Below are 26,914 nucleotides of genomic sequence, written 5' to 3'. Positions count from 1 at the left end.
GTTCTGTTTTCAGCTTTTCTTACTTATGCTCCCGTACGTAGCTTTAGCATTCCTCGTCATCTACACGTGGCATTCGTCACATCTTCAACATCTTTCAATGAATAACGCAAATAATTTTTATCCTCCGTTCAAATCCGACATGAAATTTTATTTTATCTCTGTCAATTTCATTATTCGAATGGTTGGAATCGAATTAAGATTGATTACATTCTAAGCGTGATCATAAATATGATAATATAAATTAAGTATTATATTATTTTGTTGTTACTGTTGTTGTTGTTGTTACCGTTGTTGTCGTCATAATATTACTTATCTAGTTACAACTACTTTTAATAGTAGTATATTCTTAATATTATTATTATTATTATTATTATTACTGTTATCGTTATCTTATTATTATTGTGATCATATATCTTGTTAAAGTTATTATTTCACTTATTAATATTATTATTATTTTCTTACTTTTTCCTCATCCCTTCGGTATATTTATTTCACTTCATCGACCAACAACATTGTAAAGTATACATTAGAAACGGTTTCGTTATACAGTTTCAAATGATAACAGTATTTGTCATTTAATCGATTACAGATAAATATATATAACATAATAATATTAATAATAACAACAATGACAATAACAATGATGATAATAATAATAATATTAGCAATAACAGCAACATTTAATTAAATAACTAATTAATTTTGTATATTATTATATTATATTTGTATCGCCAGAATTAAAGCAATTTATGTAATATATTATTTCGTACTTTGCGGAAAGAAGAATAAACGATATAAATAAAGAAGTGAATTGATAATTAAATAAATAAATAAATGAACAAATAAACAAGGTTAGATAAATTAACTTCGTAATGTAAGTCAATTTTGTATAACATCGATAAAAATAAACATTATGCAAACGATAAAGAGCAATATAATTGTAATATATATATATATGTATATATAATATATATGTATAATTTAATAATTTAATGCAATTCGGTAACAATATAAATATATACATGTGTTGTGTTTACATACATACAATATGCGTTTTCATTTTTGAGCGCCTGCAGTGCGTGTAAATTCACATATTATTATACACACTTTTTCAATATTGTCGAGTTCTTGTTTACGCGCGCTCCAATTATATCTGTGTGTGTGTGTGTGTGTGTGTGTGTGTGCTGTGTGCTGTGTTATGTGTTAATATTATATATAATATCAAATGCGTACATATATTTATTTAGCTCTATACTCATTTCCATAGTAATGGCAGACATAATATAAACGTTTATTTTTATCGATTTATACCATTATTCGACAAGCACAAGCTTGCGACTCTTTTGCAATCTGCACATTTTAACACAATTTTTATATCATACTGCGAAGCTTCCAAAACAATTGCAATATATATGCATATATATATATATACATGTATATTATATATATATATACAGATATATATATATATTTATGTTTCTAGATCCTATTTTTTTAACCTACCGACTAAGTAATCACGATATCGAATTTACAATATTCTAATATCGCATTATTATATTGTAAATTATCATACTTAATTATTATTTTATGTTGTATAATAATATCTCGCTGCCGTTTAGTATAATTATAATTAATGTATTATAATACGAGTATATAGGTGACTTTGTCTAATTTGTTTATTTTCATATAATTATATTATTATAATATATTTCATCATTATTAATAATAATAATACTAATAATAATAATAATAGTAATAACAACAACAATAATAATAATTTAATACTTATTTCTCTTATTATATTATTATTATCATTGAAACAAATTACTTTTTTTTTCTTTTTTTTTTTTTTACCTACTCATCATCGAATAACAGGCTGTATTATTATATAATATAATATATCATCACTTGTTCCGTTAACTTATTTCTCCTGCTTCCGAATATCTTAGCTTCGTCAAATAGCGAAACTCTGGATAATTCTTTTCACCTGATAGTCGGTCTTTTCCCATTTATGCTATCCACATTCATTCGATCTGATCCTCGCACGCTCAAATAGATATTATTATTATTATCCTCTATACGTTACACGACAGTAATGATGACTATAATTTTAATGTATTTTAATTTTAAGTATGTATTTAAGTAGCTCTTACACTTTGGTAAGGTTAAGTAAGAGCCGCAAGTTTTTTTTCTGTGAATGTTGATAAAAATTAGTGAAAATTTTCGCTCACGCTGATTTTCGGTTTTGTGTTGAATAACTTTAAATTAGTAATCGTGTGTTTAGTCTGCTGCTTACTTAAGTTTCAACCTTTTGCCACGGGTAATACATGCAATCGCCCACACAGGGAACAATAATAATAACAATAATCCATCCACGAATCGATGTCCAATTTTTATTACAAAGTTGAGTAAACAATGGACATGTCTAGGAAATCCAGATACCGAGATTAGCAATGTATGTGAAATTTTTTTTGTGAATTCATGAGCCAATTTTTTTCGACTCCGTTGAACTTTCCCAAAATTTACGCCAATTGAATTGACTTACTCTGTGGATTATTTAAAATTTGTACATTCAACCCTTCGTAAAATGTTGTAATATTTTTGGTTAAACGTAGCTTGACATTGCAGTAAAAAATGCAAATGCTGAAAATTTTTTGTTTTTTACAAAATTTTAAATATTATTCTCGTATTCATATCAACCTTGTAAATTGATTCCTCGTCGAAGCACATACGAAATATTTTCTCATCAAATCTATACAACTGCCCGAAGAACCTATAACTTGGCAAGAAGATATAAACTTGATGAAAACAAATTTGGAGTCTAACGTCTTTCGACGACAAAATCATTTTTATTAGATGCAGATATAAATACGATGATACATGCCACAGATATGGATAGAAGGAAAAAACATTGAATGATGACAGAAAATTGTAACTTTTTTCCGCTTTCTGTATTTGTAAAAGTACGTTTAACTGAAAAAATTTGAAAGCATTTGGAAAATAATCGGTTTTCCGAAAATCTAAACCACTCTACAGGTAGTATTTTTAAGTAGCGCAGCTGCAAACTGGAAAGATTTCAAAAAATTCCGCGGAATCAACAAAGAAAACTTGGCTGAATTCACAGCACGGCAGGTTTTCCTTTATCTCGGAAAATTGTTTCAAAAACTTGGTAAATTTAACGTCGAATAGACGATAATTCGAAAGAATCATTTTTTGTTGATTATTTATTTCGTACTAGTTTTTCTAAAACTGAATTTTCGACAGCCAAACTTGGGGAGATTTTGTCATTCTAAATCTAGGTCGTCGAATTTCTTACAAGGCTTATCGAAAATATTGGTATTTTTATTAATATTGCTATGACGTTTGTGGTCAAAATCAATTTGATGTTTTAGTTTCTGCGTGGGCGGTTCGTTCTAATGTCTGTTCGTCTATTTAAAGTAAGATATAGACGATGTAACATTTCAAGGCAAAAAAAAAAAAAAAAAAAAAACCTGCAGCGATACAGAAAGTATCGGAAATATTTGACCCGCGAATAATAATGAATTAAATATTTGTCCGCACATATTTCTTGCCGTGTTTTTCATTTCGTTTTATACTTATAATTTTTGGCGAATTTGAAAATATTTCACGGAATACATTAAGGCTGAAAAATGAAAATTGAATATCGGGTATATGAAAGAAAATGACACGTGGATAAATGTAAACACGGCGGAACGCTTGCCCGGTGATCGAGGGCTCGAGGATTTTGCCGGCGGTTGGCAGTGGTCTTTGATTATTTATTAATTCGGAGCTTAATCCACCATCAGCTCGAAGTGCACCGATCCACGTCGCTCAAATCTATCGTGATGAATGTTTTGAGCCCACGCCTTGCACTCGATGTTGATCAGGACGCCACCTGGTGAAAATAATTCACATTCAATGAAATACGGAATACGGAGTTCTCATAGAATTTATTCCAGTTGGTTGGAAAAGTATTTCTGATACTTTTCAAGCAACAGAAATCTGGAAATTTTCCGGAGATGTGATACAAAATGAAGGACTGATAATAAAAGTTTTTGAATTTCCTCCTGAAATTGGTGTCGATTTTAACCTATAACTTGACTTTCTTCGAAATGATCAGAACCTTGAAATCTCAGAGCTTAATAAACTTTCGACAGAAAATGAAATATCGAACAGGAATCAGACAATGAGTTCTTTCCCGAAATTCTCGAGAATATCTTCAGATCCCTTAGACATTATCAAGATAATTACGAAACACAGTGTACCTGCTTCCGTTGAATTTCTAAATATCATGAGAGATTTTTGAGAATTTTTTCGTCTGCAAGGTTCTAATGCAACAAAATTTCTATTCCCCAGAAACTTCGTAAAATTTCCATCACGTCTTTTTTGAGAGCGTTCGAACCACGTGGAGAATAATGATTTGGCGTTTGTAAGATTTTTCAGATGTCTTGCAAGAGTTTGCGTCACCTGCTTTCGGAATTGTGCTGCAAGAAATAGCCTGGAATATTTTTGAAAATTTTCACGAATTACTCACGCTTCGGTGCCTCGAACAGCACGGCAACCAGCGGGCTCAGGTAGCCTGGAGTGTTGGTGAAGGGGAAATAATACCCGGGGAATCCTCGCTGTGGGATATACTGTATCGGCCCGATGTTTTCAACATCCGCAGGACTCTCTCCCTCGCACGATACCCAAACAGTGTTGACCGTCTTCCGGTTCTGCGACTGCTCGTTCGCGATGTGAGATTTCAGATCGTCCGGCATGTTGCTCGGAAGTTTGCTCGTGTCGTTGTAGATTTGCGGCATCCATCCGAAGATCTGAATTTTTCAAAAATCGATCCTCATTATCGATTCGCTTGAAATTAATCCCTTCCATTTTTTGTCTTTCATGCCGACTAAATAATTTCTTCGCTTATTCGCGGCTCGTACGAAAAAATTCTTCAATTCGAATAAACGCGTTTTTATCGTAATATATGACATCGAAGTGAACAATCAGCTGATCGGTTCAGCTCAATTTTGCGAATATCAAGGCACAGAAAACGTTGCGCCGCAGCTTTTGGACTCTCATTTTGTGACATTGAATCGTTAGATATTTATTGAAAGATGCGAGAAAAAAGACAATTCTGTAAATAAATCCGAGTAATTTCTCCGCAAATACGAATCAGTGCTCGACACATTGCTAGTAGAATATAAATAATAACCGAACCTTGTTCAACTTGAGGAAAATGCATGGTGCGGATTTCTGATAATTGTAACTATTGTTTTGATTGCAGGAATGCCACGACTCGATGTCGGGGAGGCAGACTTTTCCTGGTAGGGGAGGTTTGTCGTAGTCGCAAGGCATCCTCGTGTCAGCGACGCCATGTTTCGCCGGAGTTTTCCTGTAATCTATAATCGCAAAGTCAGTCATTTACTATTAGACGTTTGCTGAAATATTGGCAGAAACGTCTAGAAAATCACGGCGTAAAGATGAGTTTCCGAAATTTTCTGCCGCCACTTTTTGCATAGCTTGCCTAAGAATTAATTATGGCATCCAAGATGCTCCCGCAAACAGAGAAAACACCTTCTGCACTTCCTTTTGTGAAGGATCATTCACCGCAAGGCACCAACGGCGAGTCCGTGAGCGTAAGTGTTAATCAATACCTGAGTTCACCTGTATCTTACATAAGCGAGTCTCTACGCGCAAGCGTCGCGTCTTAGATTGGTGGTAAAATAAGTTCTAGGGATGTCGTATTTGTGATACCCATAATTTCCGTCACGCGACATCATCGAGCGGGAGACAAATGAATACACGTCCCCTTAATCCACGGAATTGATTTTGAGAAAAAAAAAAAATCTTATTCAAGCTCATCGAGGTCGAGGAATATTTTCTCACGTATGCAAATTTTCGGTCCAGAATATCGAATCGATAGAAGAGAAAAAATATCCGAAATGGAAGTTTTAACAGAGCGTTTTAAGTGATCACTGTTGTTGGATTAATGTATTTGTATAATGAAGATATTTCTAGACGATATAATATGTTGAAAAACAAACGGGACATTCTACAGTTAGTTACCAACTTTATCAAACAGATATGCAAGGTCGAAAATAATTTTTCTGTGATAAAGAGGTTAGGATATTAATCAGAATTCTGTACTTTCGTTAAAATGGTTGCGTCACATATTTAGATGAATGACTACGTCACATTCTTCCATATTGTAAACATTATTGATTCTGTTCTTTATATTTAAAAAATTTCCCGTACACGTTTCATTGATTTGAAGGTTAGATATATCAGAATTATGACGTCAGAATCCGCTATGGTGACATTGCAGTGAATAAATATAACGCCTGAGAGCTTTTGTAATTTTGATCTGTTCGAAACGAAAGAAAAGAAAATTCCACTGACGAGATCGACTAGCATCTAAAACATGTAATTATCTTATTGCATGAAAAAGTTAATTAAATTTCACGGAATTAGATTTTGCAACTGACATATTTGTGTATTATAATTCTGGCAACCGCAGCCCAATCGGTAAAAAAGATCTTCAATTAACAGCCGCAACGATAATTATTAAATTATTCAAAATTGCAAGAACGTCACACCGTTTCATCCCATTGTTGCATTCCGGGAAAAGAAGTTCTTCACTGATCCCTGTAATACTGTTATAAATGTTGATGCATAATTGAATTCCCAATACACGCACGCGCCATGATGAATTCCCAAAAAATCTAAAAATTTACGAGCAACACTTTTCGCCCAAGTCAGCTCACTTACGAGCAAGGAAAGCATCCAGTTCCTTGGTCCAGTAACCATAGTTTCCCACGTTACTAGCCTTGTACCAAATCAAAGTGCTGTCGACGTTGCTCTCTGGTGGCATCGGCCGAAAACCAAGTCCGGGATTGGTGCCGATTAGCGAGCCTTCCAGTTGCCATTTAGGAACGTTCGGATCCAACGTTTGGTAGAACACGGCCAACATTGCTCCGAAGAATCCGCAAAGGACTGCGTAGAATATCACGTAGAAGAGCAAAATCTTCGCTGCAACATTATTCAAAAATGTTCACAGGTTTGGACAAGCTCGCCGGAATTTTTCAACGTCGAATGTTCAACGGTTAATTTGAAATTCGAACTCTTATCAGTTGTGTGTGAATTACATCCCAGAATTCAGTTTACCGGTTCACCTTGTAGAACCGGATGTTCTCAATGTTTAAAAAATAATATCCACTGTCAAGTTTTGGTGGAACAAATTTCAAATATTTTAAGTTTTAATTCATTCATTTCATTGATCTACGTCTGGAAATATTTTAAGGTTTGAAAACTGGAGAATTTCAAAAAAAATAAATTCAAACGTTTCGTTCTCCGTATATTATCACGGTAAAAACTGAACTCCATCGAAAACAATATCTGAAATTTTTCAGTCATTGACAAAAGTGAATTAAACTAATCAAAAAATCGCGAGAGCTGAAGCGCGTTTTCGAACACGTTCTATTCTCGTGACGTCATTATTCAGTGATTTAAATCAGTAAGATGAGGTTAGGTTACGTTAGGTAAGCTGAACAGAGAAGTAACGACAGTGGCGGTTAAAAAGAGCGTTTCACACATTTTCGAATTTTAAGTTGGGAGTATATCGTAGATCTATATCTACGAGAGACAATCGTGCTGTATACACGTTATAAATCGATATTTATAAACAGAGTCATCTATTGAACACATGAAAAAATTTCATGATAAACTCAATTTGATTAAAAAAAAAAAAAAAAAGAAAAGAACAACTAAACTACAACGCGTTAGATCATTTCTGAATATTCTTTGTACAAAGGTTTTGCATTCGCAATTAGATTTTTTAAGGCATATTGCACTACTAAACAATACAACTGTTACAATTACGAACCGAAAGCTAATTGAACTGAATTGGTATTAACTTGTCGCATACTGACATCGATGAACTTATCTACATACTTCACAATGTCGTCTTAACAATAAGCGACTAATATACATATGTAATACATAATGCAGAGAAATGCTCGAGGACAATTCGCAGCATCGCATGTAAATAATCGTCGAGTTTGATTTACAACAGAATGAGTATCTCCATATTACCGTTGAATACGTTATTCAACTGTTTGAATCTCTGTTCTGGTAATTTTAAATCTCAAAAAATTAGCCGTTTATTCATCTTCGCTGAATTAACGTACGTCACAGAAAAGTTCTATTCTCATCTCGTGATAATTACACGGAAGCTGTCAGCCTCGTTAAAATAACTGTATCCTATTATAACAGGGTTGCTGTTATATTTGGCATATAAGAAAAGCTATATGCACGTCTATACATGTATATGTACATGTATATAGGTCATCGATATTTCGTTATCCATAACGAAAACTGTACCAATTTCTACCACGTACATATATGCAGATAATACAAGTTTGTAAATATGAATTTAAATACTGCACAGAAGGAAAATTAACAGATATACTCAATTAGCTTCCGTTATACTATAAAGGGAAAATCATAGTTTAAACTATAGAATATATAAATAAACGAATATAATATTTTTTAAAGATATTCAAGACTTGTTTGAATAAAGTTCCGGAGACTACGGACAAACTGTAATTGTGGGATGTATACGGCTTGGGGATGAACTGTAGTAAGGACATAGGTAGTCTATTGATCCCTGCAAGGTTCGCAGTCAGCGCTCAATGCTGCACAAATGTCCGCATTGTTCCGCCGTAAGGAATTAATGTTATACGTAAAAAAAGTTTCATTTATTTGTTTATTTGTTCTTTCAAATAGTTTTACTAAAAAATTTATTCCTACCGTTTAAATGGTATAAAATATCCTGCCAACACGCAATATTTATCCGTTAGATTATTAAACGGTACGTTGTTTCAGTCCAAAAGAAAAAAAATACACGCAAAAGATTTTCTCGTTGCAGTTGAAAAAAAAATATTTTCGATTTGAAATTGTTAAACAATGAAGATCATCGTTATTAATTATGGCTGCATAGTAGCTGAAATTATTTATTTATTTATTTCTTTTTCTTTTCTTTTTTTTACAGTAAAATGCAAATACTTTGCATGAAGTGTCAATTCAGAATGGAACAGAAGAAAGAAAAGTATCAGGACGGATTTTTAATATCAATTTTGAAATCGCTAATTAAAAACGATTAATCGTCCGAAAAGGTATAAAACTCAAAGTCTCATCAGGTCGAGTATTATATTTTAAGAAGTGGGAAAAAATGTGTGAATACATGATCATTTTGAGAGCCTTAAGATTGTAATTAAACACCCAGAATCGTATTCACCTGTTCCAGGATACCTATAAATATAACAGCAGAAAATATGGCTTTGCATTCGGTAGGAGGGGGACTTCGGGTAAGGGTATACTTTAACAGAAAATCAATTCCACCGTGTCGACTACGCCTCAAATTTCGTTGGGTTTGGGATCTGATTTACAGCGAATCCCAATAAGTCGTGAAATGATCTCCATGGGCGTAAAAACTACACCATTTTGCGTTCATTTTCCATACAGTTCGTTTGGTGGAATGGAAAGTCGTTGAATCATCTGGCAATGATTAAAATTCAGCGAATCATTAATCGAATTATCGGATCACACGAGTATAAGTGATTGAATAAAATGCAGAGATGGTAAAAAACGAAGTATGAAGCTGGGAGCGGAAGCATCGATTTTTCAAGCGTCCGTGGTGATAAGCACTCGACGAAATGGCTGCACCGATACATCCGCATCCTTATTACATTAAGATTAAATTTCTGAGATTCGTTTTAGTATTCCCGGAGCGAAAAACGCCCTACATTAACAGTCAAGCCGTCCAATTCGAGTATCGATTCGAGGGAAGGACGTCACCCAATTACGAAAGCTTCGCTCGAAAATCTCGTTTTTCATTTGTCTCGCGATTACCGAATCGCGGCGAGGGATGAAATGCGGTTTCGCAGGTAATCCCAAGCCCGTAGCGATTGGAAAAGAGCGTTAAAAAATTCGCCCTTGAAACGACCGTGACGGATTAACGAAACCGATCTCCTTACCAATAAAGACCCGTCAAACGAGAGTCGCGCCGCAGAGTGATAACAACGGGGAGTGTAGGAAATTTGAATGGAACGAGGGGACGGAATATGAAACCGAAAGTCTTACCCCAACTTGCGCCGGTACGCCCCATAAACTGGCCGGTCTCCGAATTCCATAAAAAGATCCTGAATCCCTCCCATTTTCCAAGCTGCGGCGGCGGCGAGTAATACTGCTCGACTTTCTTGTCCTCCATCGTCCTGTTCGAGGGCTAACGGTTCTCCCGGTATGACGGAGAGCCCTGCGGCGGCAACAACGTCGAATTCGCAAAGAAGGGTTGTTCCGGAATTGGATCCTGCGCTCCCACTGCACGGTTGGCGACCAAAGCGATATTGAGCGACGCGCTTCGGCGTCGCTGGCCTGGTTTGCCCGGTTTCCACCCCTGCTTGCGCAAGCTCTCTTGGCACCGTCCGGCTTCTCTTTTCCTCCGGCTCCTCTTGCTCTTACGGAACATGCGTTCTTTTACGCGACCTTCGATCGACTCTTGCCAGCTGCAGATGCGGCGACGCTTCGAACTAAATTCCGAGGCACCGATCGAATCTTTGCAGCTCTGTCTCCCATTCCTCCCCGATCGTCATTATCATCCAGTTACGTAACTTGATTTGCTCGTTATCGATAATTTCGTCCACGCCAAAGGACGGCGTAACTTTCTAAGCGTTATACGGAGAAAAGTTTCGTTACTTTTTTTGACTAGAAAAATTTAGGAAAACTCTCTCTCTCTCGGTTACGAAAATTTCCACGCTGTGGAACAACGGGAATATACACTGAGAAAAATTTCATTTGATATAGTAACGAGAAAAATTGAGTAAAACAGGTATCGTTAAAAAACCTGTTTTAATATCGTTGGGATTAGGAAAAACGAGGTACGGGTAACCATTTTGCGCTATCGGCGATCCGTTTTTGGAAATTCCTACGCAAAATCAGTTTCTGAGGTTTACTCTACTTTTTTAGTAAAATAAAGCTTCGACGTCAATTTATTCTTGCACAAGCAGTAAATTTTCCCAACAGTTACAATAAAATATAGCAACAGCGATCGTAATGAGAAAGAATAGTAACGAATACCAGACTTTGTGGTAACAGCTACAAAACTAATTTTCATTTTTTACCTAGAATTATATTTTTCGATTGCGGTAAAATATAAAAATAGTCAGGGACTAAGCGGTAACCGGAACTAAAAATTTCTCTCAGCACACCGGTGAAAATAACTATCGAAACACTTTTCTCAGCCGTATGTCTCAGAAATACACCATGATTTCGGATTGCTCTCGAAAAATTAATCGGGATTCTTTTTCAAAAAGTTTAACAATTATTCCGATAATATCTCAGGGATCTCAAGAAATTCTAGAGACTTTCTGAAAAGCGCTCGCGAGTCTTTGAATTTCATTCATTGAATTTAAATATAAATATAAATCGACAATAACAACAACAAAAAAGCAAGAAGGTTAATAAAAAATAGACGAAGAAAAGTTCCACACAGTCTGACGAGTCGCCGAAGGCCAAGTCCGACATTTAATCTGTGCATATTACAGAAGAAGGTTATATTTAATGTTATTTGATAACTCTCCATCTGTTACGCATCAAGTTACTTTTCTTACTTATAGGGGACCATTGGCGAACTACGTCAGCACGTCTGGAGGAGGAGGGAATTTTTTAACAGTTTCTAATTCCACGTACTGTTCTTATTGTTATTGTTATTTATTCCTGTTTCAAGTTTGTTAATATCTATTATTATTACAAGTAATTTGTAATGGAATTATTGCAAAAGAAAAATGGATTCGCGATTTTATTTAGTGAGTCAAATTAAAGGCGCAAATAAAATGTTATGGCTTTAAAAGCTTTAATAGCGGAGAACGTGTTTCTAGTTTAAAGTCTGAAACGAGACTGTTTTTACAATAATGTTGGTTGACGCAGCAACCTTATTCTTTTTAAAGACATAAGAGGTTTATAAACTTCTTTTATCTACGATGACTATTAGATCATTAAAAGGGGGGTAAGACGGGTGATTTCACCCTTTGTAATAATATTTATGAATTTATTCAAAACACATGTTTCGTTTATTATTTGTGATAATATTAGACTGGTGAAAACCTGGTATATTTAAAGATTACCGAGTGTCAGAAAGTCGTCATTTTGCATCTCATCTTTTCATTTGCACTTAAAAATCTTAGGTAAAAATCAGTCCAGGAGAGGGAATATTATGTACCTATAATAATAATTTTGGAATGGCTCCTTCAAAACCTAGAATTAAGGCTGCCGACTTGACCGCATATTCAGCTTGATAATGATACGAAAGGTTATATTTAGCTTTTGTGTAACAAATTGAAATTGTCAACCCAGCAACTACGAAGTTGATATAAACAAGTCAATTACTTTAATTAAGCATGCGTTTCTACAAACTCATTTTTCATTGATAGAGACAAACAAAAAAAAAAAAATTGAATATGATTTCAATTTCGATGTATTTATTATTTAACTAATAAAAAATTTAACTTACGTATGAATACTAAAAAACGACGGCACGGAAGGAGATTAATTATATTATTCCGAAAGTTGGTACAATTTTAGTTGGTAACGTTTTTTATTAAATATTTTATTACAGGAGGTTAAAATATTCATAATAATGCATTCAGTTAACAGAATTTACAAATATATCTCAATATTTTCATATACAGACACACGCACTCACACTCATGTATGTATGTATGTACATATATACACGTATATATGTACATACATTGTGTATAATACACATCACATGTTTGTATTTAAATCGTTAATTTGTTTTTATTAGTTTTTTATTATTTTATTTTTTTTTTTTTTTTTATTTTTTTCCGCTTTATATATTCATAATCTAGACGACCCCAACTGGCACAACACCGTTCCGTTTGTATTTCTAATTTGTTTTTTTGAAATTCTCATTTGCTGCTCTATATAATAATAATCATGGTCACGCCAATCTTGTTACAATTTTTTTTCGATCTCTTTACTCATCTTACTTATTTGAAAACGCATTATACAGACATACCCTGAATTACTTGTTTGCTACATGTTTTACTCACATTTTCCTGACGAGCGTGTCTTATCTACTTTATTTATAATTTTTTTTTTTTTTTTTGTTTTCTTATTATATCTTACCGCTTTCACTTCAATTACCTTGTTTTAAGTAATTTATTATTATCACTATTACTATTGTTACAATTATTATTATTATTGTTGTTGTTGTTGTTGTTATTGTTGTTATTATTATTGACATTACTATTACTACGTCTTGGTGCGTTCTAATTCATATTACTAATTATTCCTTTGAATTTCGTTCTCTCCTCTTTATATAACTTCACTCCTTCTGAATATTTCGCAATTACATATGTACAGACACTATATATTGTACATGCAGTTGTACAGATTATCGTCATACTTATAGGCAAGTAACTCTGACAACGATACTTGCTTTTTCTCCCTCCTTTTATACACGTTGACGCACACATTATATATATATATATACATATATATATATATATAACGAAGACCTGTATCAAAGAATCTAAATATTTATTCCCATTTATGTAAGTATTTGCTTTCTATTTTCATCGCTGCTTCGCGGTCAACACGATTTTCTTTGCGCTTTTGCCGATATACTTATTTAGCCTTGAATAATTTCGGTAACTATTTTTTTTTTGTCGTCTTTTGTGTTTTCATTGCTTTTCTAGGTAATTTATGTAGAACATTGTCCTTCCGAATATTTTAATAAATTATTATTATTATTATTATTATGGGCGTAGATATTAGTAATTATTAACATGATTATCATTGATGTTCTTTATTTTAGTAGAAGAAAATTCACTACACATATAGATAATAAAATGCCCAATAATAATAATGATAATAATAATAATAATAATATTAACAATAATCGTCATCATTATCATAGCTGTAACGGCGTTGAGGTCTGTGATAACAATAATATTGGAACCGCACAGTTATCTTTACAGAAAATAAGTAACACTGCCTATTTTATTGAATATGTATTCGTTTGAAACGTCTTCATTTATTCCCCCTGTTGATTATCACAAACGCAACTGCCAGACACTAAAGAATAGGTGTTCTTGTATTTTGATAGTTAATCACAGTGGGGGCAATATAGCATCGCGTTGGGTGATCACCTTTATTGTTTTATGCCATTTAGCACGTATTGTGGGGCGAAGAACATCCTGCAATATGTTGAACTTTTATTTTGTGACAGTTAGTCTATTTGGATTAGAATATGCAGTGAAAATTTACTTTTATAATTAAATACGACTGCCGTCACAGTCAGTGCATGACATACATACATATATATATATATATATATATATATATATATTTATATATACATATATATTGCTACAATATGGCGTCTTCTCAGTTGACAGAAAAAATTAATGACGAAAATCAAATATTCCGTTGTGTCGAGAAGTTGTGCAGTAAAGTAATAATCGGCGGAATTTCTGATACACGTATTTTTTATGTCTCGTCGTAAATGAAGATCAACTACACTTTCGCAGAATTTTATGGATTAATTCGAAAATATTTCAAGTCAAGGGTAAGTAAGATATGCTAATATTCCAAAGATCTGACCATTTAGTGCTCGATAATAATAATAATAATAATTATTCAGAAGAGAATTCAACTGGAAACGAAAAAGACGAAATGATCGGCTGAATTAAAAACCTTTCAACGAAGCCCCCGAGACAAGTTCCATGTTCCAAAACATTTTTATGAGAAAAACCTCCTGTAGGTAGTAATTTTATGGACTGTGTCAGACGTGCATTAGTTGAAAAATTGCGCTGGGAATGATCGAAGGAGAAAAAGAAAGAGAAAAAAAAAAATGGCAGTATGCGCGTTCGAATTTAGAAATGCAATGTAGCTAATAGCAGAGGACAATGCTTCCAGGAGCCAAACTGACGATAACTGAGCGTTGCATCCCTAAATTTGAAATGTTCGTTACAATATTTTACTTGACTCTTGACTAGCTGCACAGTGGAATAAATTAAAAACAAATAATTTAGCGTCGTTAGAGAACATGCGTGCACTATAAGTGCGTGTCAGCAAGCGGATGAGTGGGCCTTACCGTCCGAATCAAAAGTTGGGAAAAGAAGTAAAAACCGTTTAAAAAAACCTCCAGTACTGTTATTCGTACTAATGACATAGTAAACACTGATGAAACAATATCCCAAATATCTAACAGGAATAATCCTCGACGAATTACAATTACACAAGCTAAGACATCGACGATTTGAGAAAAGATTTTATAATTTTAACGCTCGAAATTATTAAAATCTGTTGTTTTGGATGCAATTCAGACGTTTTCGGGCTCATCTTCCTCCCTGGCCAGATCCCCACGAATAGCATAAGAACTGTATTTTTATCCACTGTGGAGATAACTGCTTGTAAAATTATTTTAAAGGAAAATAAAGAAAAAAAAAAACCCAAAAACATTCGAATTCGATGGAAAACATCAGGGCTCAATTATTTTTAACATTTTAATTCTAAGATCTTTTGCCAAATTGTTTATATTACGGCTAATTTTGTTCGGGTTTGCTCTGCATCGTTTCTATTACACAGTACGGATGTTGTTTCATTCGTGTTCACCATCATAGAAACAATTAAAACTGCGAGATGATTTTTTGAACTGTTATGTTCAGCGGTACGGCCTACTCATTCTTAAAGTTGTCACATCAAACTGCTTGTATGTCACCTATACAATGCATCATTCGCTAAGATAATGCGTAGTTTCAACAATACACTTATTTTCTATTCGTACATACTATGTATACATAGGGTACTTTTATAATTATTTTATAAGTTATAATTATATCTATATATATATATATTCAATGTTGAAATGTATGTTAGCTAAAGCTTAATAATAACAGTAATAGTAATAATAATAACAATAACAACAACATGCCCAACACAAACAGGATATCTACTTTGATAATTTTAATTAGTATTCGCCTCTATACGTAATATAGCGCACATCTATGTATATTTTTTGTATTTTTCATGTATTTAATTCCTAACATAATTATATTACGACACGTCCTATACTTACAAAAAAGATCCGGGCAATGATTCATAAACTGGTATAAAATTGCTTAAGATGCATGTGATTGCCTATCTATTATAGAAAGGATGAAAATTATAGAATACATCGATATTCATAGTTGTATACCTACATAGTTGTATATATATACATATATATATAAAAAAAAAATATATATATATATATACACACACACACACATAATATATCTAGGTGACCAATAAAGATAATTTAATTGAATGAGCAGTGAGCAGCATTTAGTGTATTAATTTTTTTCCAGTTTTTCTTTGTTCTTTTTTTTTTTTTTAAGTTTAGACACACAGGAGCGCAACGGCAGCTTCATATAATATAATGTAAGAGATGATCGAACACTTATGGTTTTCACACAAACAATTGTCTCGAGAAATTTTTTATACATATAATAGAAGTATACTAAGCGTAGAGAAACGTTAATTTGTGTTACGGAAAGTTTAATAGAAGAAGTATCGCAGCAATTTGTGATAATCACAATGTGTACTCTACTCCGCAGCCAGGGAAGAGAAAGAGAGAAAAAAAAAAAAAAAAACACACTGTCGGAGAGATTGTTTAACGCTAGTCACTAGAAAATGTTTTTCAAGACTTTTTGTTCACCCAATTAGTTATTATTTTGTTGATGAAATCGTCGCGCAAGTGCGCGTCTTCAATACAATTATACCTACGCGAGGAATCATTGATATACGTGAAAAGAGAAAAAGCTACTACCCCTTAAAATATATTAAAAAACATGGACTATAAGAATAATGTGCCATTGCTTTGTACACAATGCTATATTGATACAATAATGTTTATTAATAATAATAATAATAATAATAATAATAATTACTATCATAAATAATAATAACTTGTAAAAATAGTACGGGGTAAAGCAAACTGGGAATCTGTGAGCTTAAAAAAAGTCTTATCTTGGATAAAGATGAAGTCTACAAAATTTACCGAAAATTGGCGTAATTGGGAACAGTAGCCGTATTTTGATTGATTGTAGTAGGGCCGGATTATTATGTCAATAGGGTTTTGGCGGGTAGTAAAATCGTGGCCCTTGACAGAGGATCACTTGTCGGAACTCGGACACTCTGCAGGTTGTTTCAGTATCGTGTAGTCAAGTCGATACTGGGCTGAAATACACAATCGGTACACGTTCGGTATGAGATTTTAATCATGAGAGGGGGATTACAAAAAGAGTGCTGGACACGTCGGTTGAGGCATGGGTGATATATTAATTGCAAGTTGGATTTTTAAGGTTTCCAAGAATATATTGCCACCGTTGCACACATGTGGTTATCAACTCGACTATGCATTTGACCACCATCATCCAAACAATTGGGATCCAATATGGCGTCGCAATGAGCAATCCAGGTTATTGTTTTACTCTCAGTTCCAGCCGAATTGTGTGAACGTAAACCGACAGAAAACCCCGTGCAAGCTGCTACACTACACTTTTGTTACATTGAGTTGGTAAAGAGTGAAACATTCGACAATGAAGAACTTTTGGAATTAAATACGATCCGGTTAACGGCACACTTTTTCTACCGCCAAATGGCGTTGTTCGGTACTTTGGATCCCAATTGCATGTTCACATCAATTTTCATTTTGTATAAAAATGTGTTGCCGTTATTCAGATACGACAAATGTTGATGGTGCATGAATATTTTGCGATTTCAATCGATAGGCGACAGAATATGTGTACCAAAATTGGTATATTATCACTGCCCGCTTCTGCCACTATTACATCGCATTTCTACATGCACTATATTTTGAATTTCTAACATGTGTGTTACACTATGTATGACTTTTATATTGCATCACGTGTTGGGCATGCAGAAAGTATCTGTGCCCTTATAACCAAAATTTCAGAATTGAATGATACTGAAGTTACTAGGTAAAAATAGTCAAGGTGAAATAGTGTTTGCGTTCACAAACACGTTACGACTTCTTTCAAAGATCTATTTCTTTGAAATATGGCGAATTTCGAACATACACAGGTATCTATATCTAAATCTGATCTAGGATCAAGGGAGTCGGTTACGTAATTTCACTTTTGACATTTGCCACCATTCAAGCATTATGATTGGTTGACTAAACTTTGCAAACTAATCAGAATGCTTGGATGGTGAGAAATGTGCAAAAGTGAAATTACGTAATCGACCCCCATTTCTCCTTGTAACTGGATCAAAGAATCGATCACTCGGTTTCAGTCCATTCGAAATTTTGGCTCACACGAGCCTGTATGCTGGGTTCACTTCAGACTTGCATAAATTATGAATAATTTTTTTATTTGTGGTGCAAAAAAAATTTGTGGTTTGGAAAATAATTAATCTAAATAGACTTTTGCCATTTTGTGCAAAATTATGACTATACGGATATTGATCCAGAACTTGTGCAGCTAATGCGACTACCAAAGTCTCAGTTCGTCATATTTCGGCTCAAGAATAAATGGGCCCCACAATCTAAATCAAAAGTTAGGAAAAGAGACAAACCCGTCAAAACATCCCTAGCTGTTTTAAGTTGTGTCAATGATGGTGAACACGAATGACATAACGTCTCTACTATGTAGAAGAAACGATTCTAAGAACATTCGATTAAGACAACCTAAGAAAACTACAATTTGAGAAAAGGTTTAATAATTGGATTGCTCAAAATGATTAAATTCTCGTGGTTTAGAATGCGATTTGAATGTTTTTGAGCTTGTTGCTCATAGAGAATTCTAGAGAACTCCTGAAAAAATTTCGACAGGTAATTATCTCTAGAATGAAGAAACAAAATTTGGCTGAGTGCGGTGTATCAAACGATCGTTTACATTGCCACGAATAACTGTACTGTTACATAGGATTTCTTGAATGATTTTCAGGCAACTTGTGACGATCAGGCCAGATAGCAAAATGAACCCAGAAACATTGAAATAGGATTGGAAGAAAAAGACCAGAGTTTAGTCACCTTGAACGTTCTAATTATAAAATCTTTTCTTAAATTATTGATCTTTTAGCTTGTGTTATTCGAATTCGCTTAGATTCTTTTGTATCACATAGTAGGCATGCTGTTTCATTCATTTTTACGGTTCTCTACCTCCAACGTAAAAACGGAAACCTTATAGGATCACTTCATTTTCCGCCCGTCTGTATGTCTGTTAATACCCTGTTTCTCAGGAAAGGGTAGAGGTATCAAATTGAAATCGTTATCAAATACTAAGGTCTATGGTCCCTTGGGGATGTAAGAAATTTAAGCTTCTAAGTCAACGCAGTCAAAAGATACGGCCATTTATGTCACATAGCTTTACACTCGCAAACTCACGCATCAAAACCAATAGGGTACTTCCCGTTGACCTAGAATTATAAAATTTGGAGAGAAACAGAGTACAGTACAAGTAAAAATACGAAAATAATTAATTTGTAGTTATATCACGTTAAAAAAAATCATTAAGTTTGTACGGATCCCTCAGAGCGCGAGTTCTACTCGCACTTGTCCGATCGTTTTTCTATTTTTCTAACTTCTAATTCAAATGGTCCAACCGATTCACCCGTAATGGATCGCATTTTGATGCACATGCAAGGAATTTGACAAAATTTGTATAAATAAATTACCTGACAAATGAGTTTATAAGATCGTTGTTACATTGCATATTAGCTTCATATCTGAGGAGAAATGAAAACATACTGTAGATGATGGAAATTAGTTTATTTCTAACTTAAGACAGCGACAAAAAATTAATGATTTCAGGAGTTATGCTATTGTCTCCTGGACTTACAACGTTCCACTGATACTTAAATTTAGTCAGCCCGCGATGTGAAAACTTTTTCCTTACGCTATGAACTGTAGTATATCTTCTTTCTGAGCTTAAAAGGTTGCAAAAAAATTGATGTAACAAGCAGGCGAATATTGCTGCACTAATTCAACTGCTACGAATTTTTCATTTCTTTTTCTAATGGTCAATTCCATGTCAAATCGAGAAAACCGGACCTCGTATTTTTTTAATCGATGGAAACTTTTTTGACGCCAAGTATACGTGAAAAGAGAAAGCATGTATGTTTTTATTCGTCCGAAATGGTTTTTCCTCAAAAAATGACGGAATATTCAATTGCGTTAAAAAATGAACGCATGGTCTAACTTGCCAATTAACATTTCTGGTTGTATCCACCATAAAAGAATGGACTTACGCTCATTTTGGAACGGAGAGAAGTGAATTTCTACCTAAATAATGAATAAAAAATCTGATGAGCGACTCGAGACAAAATTTTGTGTGCTTAATATACATGATTCGATATAGAATTACCTGAATCGTGTGAATGAAGAATTTTTATATGCTAATATTTTTTCATTCTTTAATTGTATAATCTTTTATTTTAAGAAGTGTGCGACTCACTTGCTGCTATATGGTAAGAAATTAATATTTCAATTGGAAATTATCTAGATTAAAAGAAAGCAGCCCTATTATTTTCATGTAGAGGCGGTAGCAGCAGCAGAAGATAGGTAGAAGAGTCTCGCGTCTTCCCACGCTCAGTCGCAGATATCCAGCACTCTGTCATAGTTTATTTTTTCGTTTACCCAACTCTCGACAAATATAGAGATAGAAAGAAGAAACGAGAGAGAGAAATAGAGGGGGAGGGGAATAAACCGGTAAGTTAGGCCGCAATAAAAAAAATCCCAGATTCTAGGTGTTCCGCGACTGCTGTGACCTACCTCCCTTGGTGAGGTCCTCCATGGTTTGGTCCTTGCAATCAGCCGCGTGATGAGTGCTGCTCCCGCAATTGTAGCAGGATACCTTAGGCGGCGGTACGACGGTGGAATAAGTCACGACCGGTGTCGGCGGCAAGTATGACGTCTGAGAAAGAGGCTGTGCGACTGGCGGCGGTGTTCCACCTGAGCCAGGATGGTGACCCAGGTGATTAGCCTGGTAATGATATACGACTTCCCCGTTGGGCTGGTACATCGGATACGTGGGCCGGGCATAGGCTGGCTGAGAAATGTGGTTTGAGTAGATCCCGGCGGCCGGTCTCAAGGATGGAAAATGCCCACCGTGCTGGAGATAAGTGATTTGTGAATGGGAAGCTTGCGGTGGGAATGGAAGACAGTGAGGGATACTTGGTGGTCCGCCGTTCATCATGTGGTGTTGGTTTTTATGACGTACGTAATGACCAGGGTTCTTTCTACTGTTTCTTTGCTGCTTTTCCGACACTTGAGGCAAATTTATCCCCTGTTGGAGAGCTGCCTGGTGGTGGTTCGACAACACTGGCGTCGTGCTCGTCGGGTGGGAAGAAGTTAGCCCTGGATTCGTGTGATCCAGCGACGGATTGTTCGGTACCGACGATTCTCCGACTCCTCCAACGGCCCAAGGCACTGCTGGTGGTGTTTCCGGTGGAGATCGACTGCCTGTACTCTCTGAACTACTGCTGTGCGAAAAATGCCGACTACTCTCGGGGTCCGTCCGTAAGCCTTCTAGGTGTGCCAGGCAGCATACTTGCTGTGCGTTGTACCTAGAAATGGTCGAATACGCATTAACGACAATAGCACGAATTTCAAATAAGGTGTGACTCGGATGAGTAGAGGGTAGTGATCTAACGAAAGTTGACAAATTATGTCTAACAATTATTAACCAACTTGAATTAGATCCATCTCTGATATGGAAATTGTCATGAGTTAATAAGAAAAATGGTTACTTCGTCTATTTGAACTCAAGTAAGCCAATTGAATTTATATCAAGTTCAAAAAAGTTACTTGCAGTCAGTTACAGTCGTTTGAATTTAATCGCAGTCTTTAGAATTTGTGAAGTCGTTTGAAATCATGAAATTTCAAAATCCAGTGCGTAAATAATTTATTTACTTTCGGTTATTTAGTAAATTCACACTCTTTTCAAACTATTTTTCATACTTTCTATTAATTCTTGCACTTGCTCTAGTATCAACTATCGTTTAATTTGATTCTGAATCATAGGATTTTGTGCATGAACAGGTTAGATTTTTGTCAGTTTGGCAATAACTATGTCTGATCAAACCCTCCATTCGATTAAAGCAGATAAAGACTGCGTTTACCTTGGATATCGATTCTGCATCCCATTGACCGGCATTGTTAGGCACGCGTAGCATGGAGTATTTTGAGCAGCATAGACAGGAGGTGGAGGCGGATATATCTGCATAGGGGATGGATCCATGGGTGAGATGGTTGGATATCGTTTGACACTTGAGCTGGCAAGATTGTGGTGGTGGTGATGCAAAATTTGCTGTTGTTGCTGATGTAACGGGATGCATTTTGTGCCAGTGCCAGTCTCGCTTGTTCTAATCATCTGTACAATAACATAAGTTTTGTTAGATAATGTCGAATCCTCGTATCACGATAAAATAGAAAATCATCTCAGTTCGAATAACTTGATAATTATCTGAGATGAAAATCCTAATTGCAGGGATTTCTAAGAGGTTGAAAGTTTACCTCGTTTTCAACGTGATCTAAAAGAGGATGAGTAATAGTGTTGGTTAAACTCTCAAATTTCTTGTCGGATGGAAGCAGATTTAAACCGTTGGAAGTTTGCCCTTTCACGATGCTACGTAGCTGACCAACGGCATTCGATGGCAACCCCAAGTCCCTTAACTCGTCATCCCCCATTCTTCTTATCTAGGATCACCAAAACAAGTTAAAGGGTAAAAGAAAAGTTTGAATTGTAAAATACAATCTAATTAACAATCGACTGATTTAGGCAAAATTCACAACTGTAATTTTGATTAAAAATATTTGTAGCTAATCGAAAATCAAGTCCAATGTAATTTTAATTTAAAAAAAAAAAAAAATTGATTGAATGCATTTGCACAAGTTTCAAATACTATTCTAGGTTGGCTCTTGGGAATTAGGCATCCTGTTACTGAGATCCACAAATTAAGAAGACGCCATCTAGCGGCAACTACACAAACTATGTCGTATTTAATTATACAAATATTTTGTAATCGATTATTTTACCCTGCATCAACTTGACATCAATAATTGAAAATTCCACGGTTTCCATGATATTTTCTATATCTTAGTATTTGTAGAATTTGCTGAAACCGATTAGCTGATTACCCTATAACCATGCCCATATTAAGGATCCAAATGTATCCATTGCTATCAAATATCAGACAACAATTATATTCTTATTTTTTTGCCAGAACAGAGTACACATTTACATTTACCTTGAAGAAAAATTGGCCAAAATCGGTTTGAATCAAGAGTAGATATAAAAAAAAAAAACCGTTTAAAAAATCTCCAGCATCCTTTCAACAGAATATCATCCTTACTATGCAGCAGAAATTGATCCGCGCGACTTTCAATAACATAAGCTGAGGTATCAAACACATTAGGAAAGTTTTATGATTAGAAATTTCAAGATAGTTAAACTCTGCTGTTTTTCACCTAATTCTAAGGTTATTGGGCTCCTTTTGCCTACTGACTAGATTTCCACAGATTCTCTGGAAAACATTAGAAAAATCTTACATTTTAGTATAATTATAGCGCGTAAATGTTACCTTTGTGATCGTCTGTTGTACGGTACTGACACAAATTTATTTTTCTTCATTCTGGAGATGTCTATGTATAAAAAAAAATACAAGTAATCCTTGGAAATTGTTATGATGAATCCAAAAACATTAGAGTTGGATTAAAAACACGAGGGTTTAATTACTTTAACGTTTTGAACGTATAAACCTAAGTAAGATTTTTCAGTTTTCAGATTGACTCTTGATATCTTTGCTTGTAATTGCTCAGAATAATTTTTATTACACAGTAGGGATGTTGTTCCATTCGTGTTTACCATTCTTCTCACAAATAACACTGTTGAAGCATTTTCATATGATATTGTCTGTTTTCTCGACATTTGATTCAGATAGTGCTGTTCAACCACCTTCAACTATGGCATGAATTTTTACTTTCAAAAATATGTATTGATTCATGAGCGCAATCTTACCACATACGAACGCAATCAACACATTTTTCACTTACCTGCTAATTTGAGAAATGTTCTGTACATATAAAGTTGCATTGAAAATTAATGAATTACTAACCATTTCTCATGTAAGGGCAATAGTTAAACATACTATAAATTTTTGTAAGGTGAGGTGAATAATAACTGAAAGTTGATCAAATAACCTTGGCAAAGGTTTAGAGCTCTCTAATGTGAGACAAAATGGAAATAAAATAGTACATTAAATCTTGACGAAAATTGTGCTTTTACAGATCTCTTACCTCGTCGATAGAAAAGTTCTGAAGACTATTCTTAAAACTGGGCATTTCCTTGCCGAGTGTTTCTCGCAAAGAATCAGCAGAAGCTGTTGACCGTATCCGAGCAGAGGATGCAGATGTCTGTTTAGATGTTGTAACTGAGGTCTGAGCTGTCGTCAATCCCTCGGTGTTACCATGCCTCGAATTTCCGAGAGAAGAAGTTGCACTGACTGCTGTGGGGGGAGGAACGGACCACTGAGGAAGCAGCAATGAGGATTGACTCTTGCTGCAGCTCACAGTTACAGTGCTGCTAACAGGCTGCAGAGATGGCAGCGAACTTGAGGTGCTGGTTTGACTGCTGCCGGTGCTTGCAGATGTCGTTACGGCGCTAGCAGCGCAGTGCGTTATCTGGGTTGAGGAAGTACGAGGGGGAGGATTGCGACTGCGATTGTTCATCGGGGAGTTACTTCGACTAGGAGATCTCGACTGGGAAGGGGATGACTGGTGGCTGACTAAAGGGGAAGAGGAATAAGCTAGTGTGTCTCCGGCTTGATGGTACATCATTGGATTGCTCAGCATGACCTGACCTGCCCATGGCGGCATGTGATTCATTGAGGGGAAACCAAGCTGCAAGTACTGCGCTGCCGCATTTGAGGCTATCGACATCTGCTCCGGAGCTGGAAAACACGGACCGGGTGGTGGCATTGTTAGACCAGGAGGCAATCCAGTCAATAATGCGTTGCTGCGTGCTGACATGTCACCTGAAATCCATTAAGAGTTCGTTATATCTGTCGGACTTGACAGTTTGACAGACTATGAATGCTCAAAGAGCATAAAGAAATTATAGCATTAACGCATGGATTGAGCTAACATTGTTGAACCATTTAATAACTTGAAAATACACCAATTAACGGAAATTATTATTAGAAACTTTCAAAAATTTTGACGATTTTACTCAGGTGTAGTTCGGACAGTTCATCAGTTTATATGAAAAATCTTTATGACATTAGAATAATTTCTGGGTATTTTGTAGAAATATTTCAGTTCCTATGCAAAAATTGAAAATGTGATTCTTACCTCAAGCTTGACTAATTTGTCAGAAATAGTTAGAAAGAAAACTCTCGAGTTTTTATAATTTGCAATAGAAAAAAAAGTTCTGAAAGAATTTGAGTTCTTTGCAGAAACTCTCTAGAGTTTCTTGAATTCCCTCAGATACTATTAGAATAATATAAACATTTCCATAAATAATAGATCTTTTCACAAGAGCATGGTACAATAATACATTATGCAACAAGGGAATAAAGTGAAAGATTATTCCCACAGGCGAGTTTACTGCCAGAGCAAAACTACCTTTCTCCTGCAGATGAGGTAAAAACTATGTGAGGGAATCACATGCAACTTTTCTCCCGCTCGTCAGATCAAAAAAATTAACATTATCGTTGAGTTGGGAATAAAAGAATTTATTGTTTTGATTTACTTGGGAAATGGGGATTCCACGCTGATATTTACATACCATGAAATGGCTGCATTGGTGGAGGAGGCACCAAGCAATTTGTCAGAAGTTCATTGTCCATCACTTTTTCATTGGAAGTGACACACGGAGCAGATCCCTGTATAATGTGTAAAATTCATTACGAATTTAATAAAAAATATACGATAATTCATATCATTATAGTTATTAGAATTCTGTGATTTAAAACTTTCTAATAAGGTAAACGATAGTCCTAGATCAATTATTCACTAACTTGCAATTACAAGGTGCGTTAAACTGGGTTGTCAAATACCGAAAAATGAATTGAAAAATAACTTTTGCGCGTATTTTGGGTCTCGATACAGTCAGCAGCGACATCTTTCAATTTCGATGGAAGTCATTGATATTTCGTAGGAATTGATCGGTCAAAACGCAAATCCACTCTATTTCCACATACAAACTGTATGTCATTGCCTTAGCGACCGTTTACATATTCCGAAATTTGGACGTGAATGTGTGATGAAAAAAAAACAAACAATTTTTTGTACTATCATGCTCGATCAGTCACAGGTCACTAAAGTGTAAACAATGAGCCTGGAGCTAGAAATCTGAGTTTATTCGAAACTCGTGCAGTAAATCGGATCCATACAATCATCATTTTATCGGTTAAAACAATGGAGTTTTGCAGCTAATGATTGTAATGGCCAGCCGTATCTTTTAAGAAACTATTTAACACAAAACCTCACTATAATTTTCTGGAAAAACGAACGAAATTATACAATGTGAAATTAATAAGTTAGTGAATAATTAACCAGTTCCATTAAAAATTCAAAATTTTCACAGTCATTATTACAAGATTAATTTTGTTACAGTAATATGAAATGGTGAAAATGAAAGGATTGATACAAATACGGGAGATTGAACTGAAATCATTAAAAAGCTTTCTAAATATATCAGCCAGTGATGACGAATGTTACAGTACTGAACAGCTTCATACTGATTCAATCAAACCAAAGATAATTTTTCATAAACCAAATATTTTTTCATACTTTATCGATGAATTACATGTAATCAATACATTCCTGGACAATTTC

At 34.9% G+C, this 26,914-nt stretch overlaps 2 protein-coding genes across 2 annotated transcripts in view; both read right to left on the bottom strand.

Annotated features, from left to right (window-relative positions):
* Positions 1-1,065: 1,065 nt before the first annotated feature.
* On the bottom strand, positions 1,066-10,500 carry LOC124175068 (sodium/potassium-transporting ATPase subunit beta-2-like). The gene is made up of 5 exons (XM_046554928.1): positions 10,126-10,500; positions 6,754-7,014; positions 5,203-5,384; positions 4,535-4,814; positions 1,066-3,895 (listed from the first exon to the last, which is right to left on the bottom strand). The coding sequence occupies exons 1-5, from the start codon at positions 10,250-10,252 to the stop codon at positions 3,792-3,794; spliced, it is 954 nt and encodes a 317-aa protein (XP_046410884.1). The 5' UTR covers positions 10,253-10,500; the 3' UTR covers positions 1,066-3,791.
* Positions 10,501-14,785: 4,285 nt separating this feature from the next.
* The window catches only part of LOC124177031, a 16,398-nt gene continuing 4,269 nt past the window's right edge, over positions 14,786-26,914 (bottom strand). The window contains exons 3-8 of the mRNA XM_046559070.1: positions 25,863-25,959; positions 24,374-25,110; positions 22,592-22,774; positions 22,198-22,448; positions 20,849-21,642; positions 14,786-17,289 (exon numbers count right to left, since the gene is read on the bottom strand). Coding sequence (XP_046415026.1) covers positions 17,225-17,289; positions 20,849-21,642; positions 22,198-22,448; positions 22,592-22,774; positions 24,374-25,110; positions 25,863-25,959 — 2,127 coding nt within the window. The 3' untranslated portion in view covers positions 14,786-17,224. The remainder of the gene's footprint in view (positions 17,290-20,848; positions 21,643-22,197; positions 22,449-22,591; positions 22,775-24,373; positions 25,111-25,862; positions 25,960-26,914) is intronic.

Source organism: Neodiprion fabricii, chromosome 2 (assembly GCF_021155785.1).
Source record: "Neodiprion fabricii isolate iyNeoFabr1 chromosome 2, iyNeoFabr1.1, whole genome shotgun sequence".
Lineage (NCBI taxonomy): Eukaryota > Metazoa > Arthropoda > Insecta > Hymenoptera > Diprionidae > Neodiprion > Neodiprion fabricii.
Note: the sequence above shows the minus strand (reverse complement) of the source record. Positions and strands in the feature narration are given on the sequence as shown.